Source organism: Cucumis melo, chromosome 1, assembly GCF_025177605.1.
Source record: "Cucumis melo cultivar AY chromosome 1, USDA_Cmelo_AY_1.0, whole genome shotgun sequence".
In the NCBI taxonomy this organism is placed as follows: domain Eukaryota; kingdom Viridiplantae; phylum Streptophyta; class Magnoliopsida; order Cucurbitales; family Cucurbitaceae; genus Cucumis; species Cucumis melo.
In genome coordinates, this window is record NC_066857.1 from 4,468,971 (window position 1) to 4,480,105 (window position 11,135).

General features: G+C 34.5%; 2 protein-coding genes across 4 annotated transcripts; one reads left to right on the forward strand and one right to left on the reverse strand.

Moving 5' to 3' along the window:
* Window positions 1–932: 932 nt before the first annotated feature.
* LOC103500489 (glucose-1-phosphate adenylyltransferase small subunit 2, chloroplastic) lies at window positions 933–5,457 on the forward strand. The gene is given in 12 exon segments (NM_001297533.1): window positions 933–1,309; window positions 1,506–1,717; window positions 1,719–1,728; window positions 1,730–1,737; window positions 1,739–1,802; window positions 1,947–2,216; window positions 2,487–2,666; window positions 2,921–3,024; window positions 3,120–3,231; window positions 3,380–3,478; window positions 3,807–3,926; window positions 4,986–5,457. Coding segments are annotated over 12 exon segments (1,578 nt in total). The 5' UTR covers window positions 933–1,027; the 3' UTR covers window positions 5,103–5,457.
* A 765-nt stretch (window positions 5,458–6,222) lies between these two features.
* On the reverse strand, window positions 6,223–10,597 carry LOC103500488 (protein CHROMATIN REMODELING 4-like). Of its 3 annotated transcripts, XR_007821454.1 has the most exons (6): window positions 10,147–10,479; window positions 8,708–9,882; window positions 8,510–8,582; window positions 7,621–7,800; window positions 6,819–6,872; window positions 6,223–6,614 (listed from the first exon to the last, which is right to left on the reverse strand). XR_007821454.1 is itself a non-coding variant. In XM_008463795.3 (5 exons), the coding sequence occupies exons 1-4, from the start codon at window positions 10,246–10,248 to the stop codon at window positions 7,660–7,662; spliced, it is 1,458 nt and encodes a 485-aa protein (XP_008462017.2). In that variant the 5' UTR covers window positions 10,249–10,597; the 3' UTR covers window positions 6,223–6,614; window positions 7,621–7,659. The 3 variants fall into 3 exon arrangements, 2 of the variants coding, with proteins under 2 accessions (XP_008462017.2, XP_008462016.2); XM_008463795.3 differs by lacking the exon at window positions 6,819–6,872 and having other exon boundaries at window positions 8,708–9,849; window positions 10,147–10,597; XM_008463794.3 differs by lacking the exon at window positions 6,819–6,872 and having other exon boundaries at window positions 10,147–10,489.
* Window positions 10,598–11,135: the final 538 nt, after the last annotated feature.

An 11,135-nucleotide genomic window follows, 5' to 3' on the forward strand; every position in this document is an offset into this window, starting at 1 on the left:
TTCTATAATGATTTTCACATGTAAGCTTTAAATTTACTTTACACGAGCGTTTAAGCAATGAATAAGCTATCATAACCATAGGTTATTATAGTTTGGTTAAAATAATAGTTTGCATTTTGAATGTATATTAGTTTAGTTTGAGTTATAATAATATGTATTTAATATGTAAACTATTTTAGTTTGATAAAAAGATAATAAATGTCAAATATTATAAAATATAGCAAATAGTAAGTATTGCAACAAATAGAATATTTTGAAATAATGACAACGATATCTATTCTTAAATACTATTTAAACGTGATTATCATAATCTTACATAGTTCTGGTAGAAAACATCCTCTCATTTCTTTATTTTATTTTTTTACATAGCTATATTTTTCAAATACTTTTTTCTAAAACGAGCAGAAATCAATTAAGAAATGCATACCTGTTAATAACAAAAAATTGATTCAAATCTTTCTACCCTAAAGTACTAAAAAAGTATACATTAATTATTTGTTGAGAGTTTATAAGATTGAGCCATGATGTATGTTCAAGATGACACGTGGAATACTATTTTTTTTCCTTAAATAACACATTTATTATTATTATTATTATTATTATTATTATTATTATTATTATTATTATTATTGTTTTTAATGAAACCGTTCCCAAAAAATCTAAAAGGGAGAGTCCACGTGACTGACCCATGGATAGATCCGTGAATCCACCTCCACTCAATCTCATCAACTTTACAATTTTGTTTAATTTCCTTTTCATTTTTTATTGGGGATACGCTCAAACTTTTCCTTTTCCTATATTACCCCTACCACCCCCCACGTTTCCATGACTAAACCACGTAATAAAGTGGAAATTGCAAGGATTTAATCGTCCGTCAAACCACATCAAATATCAGTGGCGAAGCATTTCTCTCGTTCGGGAGTAGAGCTGCAGAGCTGATCTCTGCTTCTTTTCATTTTTTTCCGGCGACTTGCTAATCGGAGAAGATTACCGGATATCGTTGTTTTGGATTTGAATTGATCGTCTAATGGCGTCTTCTATGGCTGCAGTTGGAGTTCTCAGACTCCCGACGTCGTCGTCGTCGTCGTCTTCATCGTCCAATGGTGGTTCCAACCGTGCTAGGAGAACTAGCCTTCGAAGTCTCTCATTTGGTGCGTCTCAAATTTCTGGTGATAAGATTGACTTTAGAGGTTTTGGTTTGGGATCACGACGTGTTTCTGGTGGTAGAGTGGCTCCCTCGATCGTTTCTCCTAAAGCGGTTTCTGATTCCAAGAACTCTCAGACTTGCCTCGATCCCGATGCTAGCCGGGTTGGTATTCTTGTTTCTTTGTTATATTATCTGAATGCGTTTAATTTTTCGGAATTATGTAGTTTTGTTGTCTATTGTTCTTGATGCGTTCGTTGAATTTATTTCCTTTGATTTTCTGTTTTTGAGCTGACGTGAATTTGTGTGTGAAATTGATGGTGATTAAATGGCTTATTTTGTCTGTTTTTGTTGTGGTTAGAGTGTGCTTGGGATTATTCTGGGCGGTGGTGCTGGAACTCGGCTCTATCCGCTTACTAAGAAACGAGCGAAGCCTGCTGTTCCTCTTGGAGCGAACTATAGGTTGATTGATATTCCTGTTAGCAACTGTCTCAACAGCAATATTTCCAAGATTTATGTTCTCACGCAATTCAATTCTGCTTCTCTTAATCGTCATCTTTCCCGAGCTTATGCGAGTAATATGGGTGGTTACAAGAATGAAGGATTTGTTGAGGTTCTAGCCGCTCAGCAGAGTCCAGAGAATCCCAATTGGTTCCAGGTGATAAAATCAAGCTTAGATTTATTCTTTCTTGATTAGAAGTGTGCTGAAACCTACCATTTTGTTTAGATTATTGTTTCTGTGAACATTAATACTGTCGATTTCAGTATGCATTTTCTTTAAGTTTGGCTTCATATTCTGCAGGGCACAGCTGATGCAGTTAGACAGTACTTGTGGTTATTTGAAGAGCAGAATGTGTTGGAGTATCTTGTTCTTGCTGGCGATCATTTGTATCGAATGGATTACGAGAGATTTATTCAAGCACACAGGGAGACTGATGCAGATATCACTGTAGCTGCTCTACCAATGGATGAAAAGCGTGCAACTGCATTTGGTTTGATGAAGATTGATGAAGAGGGACGCATAATTGAGTTTGCAGAGAAACCGAAAGGAGAGCAATTGAAAGCGATGAAGGTGAATCCAAACTCAAATGCTTTACAGATGTTGAGTTGGTTATTATAGTCGGTGATTATTCGAGTTTGTGGGTTATCATATCCTATGTTTGAGGTGCAAATTATTTTAGTTTTAATAGAAAATAGTAAACAATATTGACTACACTTAATTGTCGGTTATAAATGGTTTTAGACATCATTATTATTTTTAGATCCCCAAACATGGAGTGAACTATAATAATTATTTGGATGATTAGTTCAAAGCTTAACAATCACCTTTTATTTCATACAGGTTGATACTACTATTTTGGGTCTTGACGATGAGAGAGCGAAAGAGATGCCGTACATAGCTAGCATGGGTATATACGTTATCAGCAAGGATGTGATGCTCAATCTTCTTAGAGATAAATTTCCCGGAGCAAATGATTTTGGGAGTGAAGTTATTCCTGGTGCAACTTCCATTGGAATGAGGGTAAGTACCAAATAATGGTGGCCTTAACTATCTAGTTGTCTGATGCAAACTTTACTCATTACGTGTATCTTTATACCATGATTAAAAAATGAGAAGTAAATAAAAGAAAAAAGGAAAAGTACTAGATGAATGAGAGTGCTGATCTTGAACTCGTGTCACTTTTTGATTATTGTTGGTTTGCTGGAGAAAAATGGCTTCAGAGCTTTTATTGGAGCTACGATCTCTACGATAAAGATGTTGCTTTAACTTTATAGGTGCAAGCTTACTTGTATGATGGTTACTGGGAAGATATTGGTACCATTGAAGCTTTTTACAATGCAAATCTGGGGATCACAAAGAAGCCAGTACCAGATTTTAGGTAATTTTGTTAAGTTTGATTCGGTTTCCTCACTTTTTTTCCTATAAAATTGTCAAATTGTTTGTTTATTTGATACACGAAACAACCAATTGCAGCTTCTATGATCGTTCGTCTCCGATCTACACCCAACCTCGTTATCTGCCGCCATCAAAAATGCTTGATGCCGATATCACGGACAGTGTTATTGGTGAGGGATGTGTCATTAAGGTAACTTCTTTACTAGTAAAGTAGATCTTTGCTTTGCTAAGATGGTAGTATTGTACTATTGTTACATTATTGTTACTTTGTCTCCACTGTATTATATCTTCCCCTTTCCTTCAGTTTGGAATAAACGCCCTTTTTATTCTCTCCTCAGAACTGCAAGATTCACCACTCTGTCGTTGGCATTCGAACTTGCATATCCGAAGGTGCAATCATAGAAGATACGTTACTGATGGGTGCAGATTATTATGAGGTTCGATAACCTTCTTTATCACGAGTTTGAGATAGATTCTCAAAATTGTTCGATTATGTAGTTAAACAACATGAACATGTTGGAAATCACTTTTAATCAGTAAAGTTACCATTTGAAACTCACCTAAAGCAAAAATTGCTTTAAGTGCATTCTAGGCTACACTACGCCTATCCTTTAATCAGATGTGTAATGATGGGTGCATCCAAGTATCTCTATCTTGAAATGGAGAGCATATTGGATCCTGTTTGTTTTGCACTCAGTTTGTCGAGACGAAAAATTGATGGGTTGTGAGCATAAACTGGTTTGTTTTTCTTGTGGTGTTCTTCAGACGGATGCGGACCGTAGGTTATTGGCGGCAAAGGGAAGTGTACCAATTGGAATTGGTAGAAACTCTCACATCAAGAGAGCTATCATTGACAAAAATGCTCGCATCGGTGAAAATGTTAAGGTTTGTCTTGTCAACTTGCTCTTTCCTTTATATTTCATAAAAATATTTACTTTGTAATGCTAACTTCAAGTAGTCTTTATTATATCTTATCATGCTTTTTCGGGGTGGGGTCTCATTTGGGTGTTGGTTCCTATCATCTGTTTAATTATCAATCAAATCCCTTGCTTCATTGGGAAAGAACAAACACAAGTAGACAAGAACCTGAGTTCATTAGAGCTTCCTTTTTCTCTTAAAGTAATTTTTGACGGTGGAAATAAATCTATTTTAAATCAGCTCCACATGGCCACTCACTTGCCTTCTGCCCTTTTCATTTCTTGTTTCGATTTTTTGGGAGTATTGGATTAAAGTGTCAATTTTTAATAACGTGTCTAACAGGTTCGTTACTTGCTACGAGTTTTGTTTAAATACTTGCAACACCAAACATTTCACCCGGTTAAATTATATATACACCATAACCGGACGAGTGTTTAATAGATTTAAAGACATTAACATATGAAATCTTTTAATTACAAGGATTATATATTGTCTAGAAAGAAAGTAAGTAATTGCCAATTTGAGATTTTTTTAGACATTTATTACACCTCTCAATTTCTTTTTTTATTATGTATTCTACTAATGTTTTTCAAAAACCTAAGCCGAGTTTTAAAATAGTAACCATCTACTTTTTTATTTTTAAAAATTTTACTTATTTTCTCTCAATTCTTATCATAGATTTCATTTTTACCAAGTAAAAGAGTTCAATTCTTATCCCAAATTAAAAAACAAGTATACATATTCTTAAAAAACAATTTTTTTTAGTTTTTAAAATTCGACTTAGTTTATAAAAAAAAAAAAAAAAAAAAAAAAAAAAAAAAAAAAAGCCAGTTGAAGTAAAAAACAAAAAAGAGAAGTTAAGTAGGTAAAGTAAATAAATGAACACGATCCTGTAATCATACGAATTGTTTTGTTGGGTGTGATAATGTAATCATATGAACTGTTTTGTGGCGTGTGATAATGTATGTTGTGAGTCGGCGGTTGATAATAATAATAATAATACTAATACTAATCTCACACTAACAGATAGTGAATGGAGACAACGTGCAAGAAGCAGCAAGAGAGACAGATGGTTACTTCATAAAGAGTGGGATTGTGACAGTTATCAAGGATGCTTTGATTCCCAGCGGCACTATCATCTAAACCAGAACACATCACACTTCACTCAACTGGTGCCACTCTCTCTCTCTCTCTCTCTCTCTCTCTCTCTCTCTCTCTCTCTCTCTCTCTCAATTTTGTGTCTGCCTTGTTCAATCCCACCCATTATGTCCACATACATTCCCTTTTGGTAGTAAATGGCAAAGCTTAGGAAGAGAATCCCTCACTCCACAGTCCACACTATACCCACTGTTACTTTTAACTTATGATGATGATTATGTAAATGTCTCCCCCCCTCCCCTCCCCTCCCCTCCCGTCCTCTGCTTTGAATAGTTTCATTTCCTTTTCTTTTAACCCATAAATAAATTCAATTTCCTGGGGCAAAAGTGGTATTATGAATATAAGTCCCATTTTCCATCTACTTCTTTTTTTTGGCAAATTGCAAAAAGCTATCCTTACGCTAGAGTGGTAATTGCAATTAGTCTCAAATTTTCTGTTTGAAATATTGAGCTCTCATATCATATATTTGTTAGTGTTATGGTTGGACTCTCAAACTTATATAATTATAGAATTTGTTATTTTATGCTTTGCAAGTTTTTCGTTTTTTAAAATGAAGATAAGGAGACTGTTGTAAAGGCCCAAGTAGAGGTATTGTATACCGCGCATGATTGAAAAGTACTCTCTTAAGAATGTTATGAACAGTGAAAAACAGCTGACTGTTGCTGTAATTTTATCGCATTTAACGAGCAAATGAACATGCCAAAACAAACATAATTCAATAAACAATCGACACATGTAGAAAGTTCAAATCCCTTTCTATGCATATTATAATATATACACACACTAAATAACTTTATTTCTATATCCAATAAGGTTGAAGTATTTTAGAAAAAAATTAAATATAAATAAATAGTCATACGTTTAGTGTTCCATTCAAAGTTAAATTTCAGAGTCGGTGTGATTTGATAGTATTATCTCAGTTATAAACTCCATTGAAAAACAAATTTACTTAAAAAAAATCGATGAACTTTCCCAGAACAATAATCAGATTTGCAATTTATTCGAAAGAAAATCTCTAAAACACACTTAAAAATGTATTACACACTCTCACAACTTTTAGGTTATAGTTTTACCATGAAAAAGAATTATTCCACAATCTGCAATGTTACACAATAACAGTTCCATCAATTGCTAGAACAATTTCTTAACAGTAACTAACAAACCGATATTTACATAAAATGTAATTTGTTACAACATAACTTACAAGCAAAAGTCGAAACGAAAACTCATACTAAAACAGGACCATCCTACACCAAGGAACCAAAATTGGAGAACCTTATCTATAACCTACTTAAAAGGATTCGAACGGAACATAGAGAGAATTTTGGTCAATCTATATAGTGTTCTTCCTCAACAGCTTCTATACCTTCCATCACAAATCAAAGTCTTCAAGACAACCCGTTTGTGCATTCCTTTTCACTCATTTAACATGTAGGTCTCTTCAATATCCAAATTGAAAGGTTCCAACGCTACAATTGCTACGCATAAAGAACGTGCCTGCAGGAAATTGTGGTTTTAAGGATTTCTCAAACAAGAGGAAGAGCTTGTTTGAAATGACTTTTTACGTATTTAAAAAAGTGGTTCTAGGCAGAAAAAAAAAATCTGTTTTAAGCACTTGAAAACAAATTTCAAATAGACCCAAAGGGCACATGAATTCAGTTCAAATCTTACTCTATGCCATGTACTTTCAAAACATCTAACCTTGATAAGCTTTTGTTCATTTAAGTCCCATAGTTTTGGAACGTCCATTGACCCCTATAAAATGATTGTTATTGGTCCATTTGTTTTCTCATCTCATTTTCTCTATCACAAATTCAACACAACACTACTACCCTAAGAAAATTCCTCAATATATTGGCAGAGGTTTTATTTTACTCGGTACACAATATTTGTTTAAATTTTACGAACAAGGACCAAAGTGTTCACTTCAAAATATATAAACAGGATAGATGTTTTGTAAGTGCACAGACCAAAATAACAAAAACATACCAAACTATTTGAAAGTATGATAACCAAATTAACCCTATTCATTTTCTTAGGGGAGGGGTGCAATTGCGAAACATGGAGTAACATGTTCATACTGAACTTTGAGCACATATAAGGATAGTCAGTAATCCACCAATCACAAATAAGACATGAACATGAAGAAAAATTTAAACATAATCATACTTTCATAAACTCCTCTTTTTTTTTCTTTTTTTTTTTTTTTTTTTTTGTCTTGAGTTCAACAATATTTGGGGTGGGAATACAAACCTCTGAAATATTGGGTTGAAAGTATGTAGAGTTGTCAGTTTTATAATCAAAACTATTTCTCAATTAAGTATTAAGCAAGACTATTTGGCTAGAACGTTTCTCCATATCTTTCAAGCCAACTGGAGTACAGGTGTCATCAAATATATGTGACAACTGGACTCCAAAGTTTTCATTAACTTGTTAATAAGGTTTAAGGTTAAGGTTTAGGGAATTAACTAAAACTTGCTAATGATGATACTATAGAAGTTACCTTTGCGATCATTCGGAGTAGTTATCCATTAAGCTGAGACTATCTGCCAAGAAGGTTTCTCCATTTATCTTTCAGGTCAACTGGAGTACGTGTGTCATCAAATATGTGACGACCGAATTCCAAAATCTTCCTCCAAGGAAGATTTTTATTGGCTGTAGAAGAGAATTTTTGAACTCCTTCCTGAAAAAGTAATTTCAGTAAGCACTGGGAGAAGCAAATAATGATATGACAAAAAATGTAGTATAGGGCCATTTCTTCTCATGAACAATATCAGTTAGTTTTTAGCTCCTTCAAAGAAGACAAACGGGCTACACACAACATATATTCCATTTTTGAGATGAGAAATAACTTTGTTGATGAATGAAATGAAGGAGCTAATAGACTCCTAGACACCAAAAAGGTGAATTACATTGGAAGATCTCTAACTAGGTCTTAGAGAAGAAAGACTATAATTGTTGTGCACCATTACCTGGATTTTTCAGTTTAAAAGAATGTAAGAGAAATCATAAGAGAACTTTTCAACATAATAGACATTTCAACCAGCTTTGCTAACACTAAGATAAAAAGTTAGCTTTCCATCCTAAGAATCATGCCAGGGCGTTCAATTATATAAGCATATCCTTTATAGGCGTGTGATTTTTCTCCCCCTTTTGTAATATTTCACACTATCACTGCAAGACTAGTATGTTTTATTGTGATTTTAATATTAAGCAAATAGTGATAGTTACAAAAGACTGTAATGCTTCTTCCTTAATTTCATTTTATTATCTTTTTCTTCCCTTCTGCAGAACCAATATTTGGGGGGTAAAAGAAGAAGGAAAATACTGGAATAATTAAAAAAGATGCTAAGCCCAAAACATCTTAATTGATCAATTATTCAACAAGGTACCCTCAACATTTCCTCCTCTTCAACAGACCAACGCATTCTCTTACGCTTCCCACCGTGAAAATCCAAGCTTTTTCTGCAAATTAGGAAATGAGGGTTAGTTGTAATTAATTTTGATGATCAGGAACCGCTGAAAGACACCTGCCAATGTACTGCAGTTCATTTATATAGAAATTGAATGATAGCCTAGAAAGAACTTACAAATGATTATGAGATGCGGATTGCGGCTTTAAATTCCTGGATACAGAAACTTTCTCAATTTTGATTGCATGATCTTTCTGAGGTTTTGGAGTTTGTATATGAGGTGAATTTTTCCTAGGTTCTGGAGTTCGTATATGAGGTGACTTTTTTACCTCTGGAGTTTGTAGACGCAATGACTTTCTAGGAGAATTGACATTCTGTAAGTCTGTTCTCCTATTAGCTTTAGTTTTAAAGCGCCTTTTCTTCGCCGTTGTTTCATTCTTCAAATCATTATCTACGGATGCAGGAATGATATTTTCAAGCATCCTTTCGTTGTCGGGTTGGATTTGTTCTCGACCATCATCTTTGTCTTGAGCAGTTTCTTCTCCATCTTGATATGCACCTGGAATCTCCAACTGTCCTTGATCCTCTGCAATCCTGTCATCCTGAATGTCATCTATAGGCCTTAAGATTTCTTCGTCCATTGTTTTCCCATCGTCTTTATCTTCTAAACTTTTGACCTGATGTGTACCTGATGTCTCAGCCTCATGAGTTTCTTCATCCATCTTATCCTCACATGGCTGAACTACAGGAGCTGAATGGCTGTCGTTACTAACATTAGACACAATAGGACCATCATGAATTTCGCTGTTAACGCCCACCATTGATGTTGGTTGAACATCTCCTTCTGCTCTCGCAAAGTTCTCCCCTTCATTACTTTGATTTTGCTCAACCTGGATATCTTGATCTCGTGAACTCTCATTGCACAAATGACTCCCATAATTAGGCAGGTCCACATCCACTCCACAAGTTGAAATGTCATCTGATTTCTTTTTACCAGCCTCTCCCACACGCGGTGAATTGCCACCACCAACCATCCTGGTATCAATAAAATCAGATAACGCTCTCTTTGCTACCATAGTCTTCCTCCTCAACTCATTCACACGAATCAACGCTCTTTTGTATGAACAATAAGGACAATAGAATCGTCCATCTTCATCAAACGACGGCTCGCAGGACATACATAATTCATGAAGAGCAATTGGACACCCAGGTTCAGTACAAACCAATAAGTCCCCACTCTGATCACATCTAGTACAACTATCTTTTTGAAAGCAGTCTACCTTATCCAACACATCGTTAGTTTCCTTATTTGATGCCTCCTGCAAAGCATTGTCTTCTACATTAGGCACATCCTGACCAGATACAAACCCATGAATTTTTCAGCAAACAAAGTTTCGACAAACATTCGATTCAGAAAAATTATGGTTGAGACTAATAATTAGGTTTCTCGACATTTTCCTTAGAAAAAAAGTCCAAGAAAATAACAGATAGCGTCAACGCGAATCACAGTTTAAGTCACGAAAAGCAATAGCACAATGAGACAACTAAGTTTAGCGCGAGAAGGAAAAGAAAATGGTTCGATTGGTGTAAGGAAAAAGAAGTGAATAGGAACCTACCTGGTCAGGGAGAGGGGGAGACGCCATAGGCGACGGAGTAGTAGAAGTAGCGGAAGGCCGGGAAGGCTTGCACCTTCCGCCGCGGCGATTCTTGATCCTCATCTTCTTCCGGCGCAAAGTATGAACCCTAATTTTTCAGCTCAATCAACATAAAATTAGAGAACGAACATATCTTTGTTTCTCCATTCGAGATGATGAACAAATTCTGTTTTCCCTCGAAAATTCATAGAAACAGAAGGTGATGATTTCGATTCAAAAGAAAGAAAAAAACACACACACACACACACATTTTGCTCAAAATGCCATTGAGATAATTATACACTACGAACCAAATTTTCAAATTAATTCTTTGTTTCAATGGATCTTTAAATTTCTAAAAATATTTTTATTAGTGTGATTTGCCCAACTTATTTTATCTCGTAAGAAAATTATTATTGTAGAATTAACTTTGAAACAAAATTTAAGACTGAATGAGATTCTTATTGGTATCCAATTTAAATTGAGAGTTAAAATATTTATAGTTAATGATATTAAAAATAATTGAGTATAGCATTTTGAAATTCACACTTAAAAGTCAAAGTTAAAATCGATATAACTTGTCTTTGTTCACAAAATTTAAACGGCAAACTTGTAGTATCCTGACAATTTTAACCAAATATTTTTATTGTCATTAATTTAAATATTAATTTTAAATAGGCTTGTTAATTTACGTTTTTATATTAATCACCGTTCACACAATATTTCAGGAAAAATTTAATTCGTGGAATTGAACTTTGTATATAGATTGATATGTGATGTTGTGAACTTAAGCTTTGAGCTATAATTATCACAATTTACTGTGATGACGTGGCAGAATTTGATTGGCCAAAATTTATTGCTCAACAATCACCGTCAATTTGAAATATAAACTTAACCAAGAGGGTAAACTAATATACCCGAACAACAATTGTATATATGGTAGAAAAATCTTGCCCCCACGTGTCTTCGAG

Coding starts and splice junctions, on each gene's coding strand:
- LOC103500488 (XM_008463794.3), bottom strand. CDS start 10,248: ATGAGGATCAAGAATCGCCGCGGCGGAAGGTGCAAGCCTTCCCGGCCT. Junction 8,583..8,707: donor TCCGCATCTCATAATCATTT/GTAAGTTCTTTC, acceptor CCTAATTTGCAG/AAAAAGCTTGGATTTTCACG. Junction 7,801..8,509: donor AAGAGGAGGAAATGTTGAGG/GTACCTTGTTGA, acceptor TTACTTTTTCAG/GAAGGAGTTCAAAAATTCTC.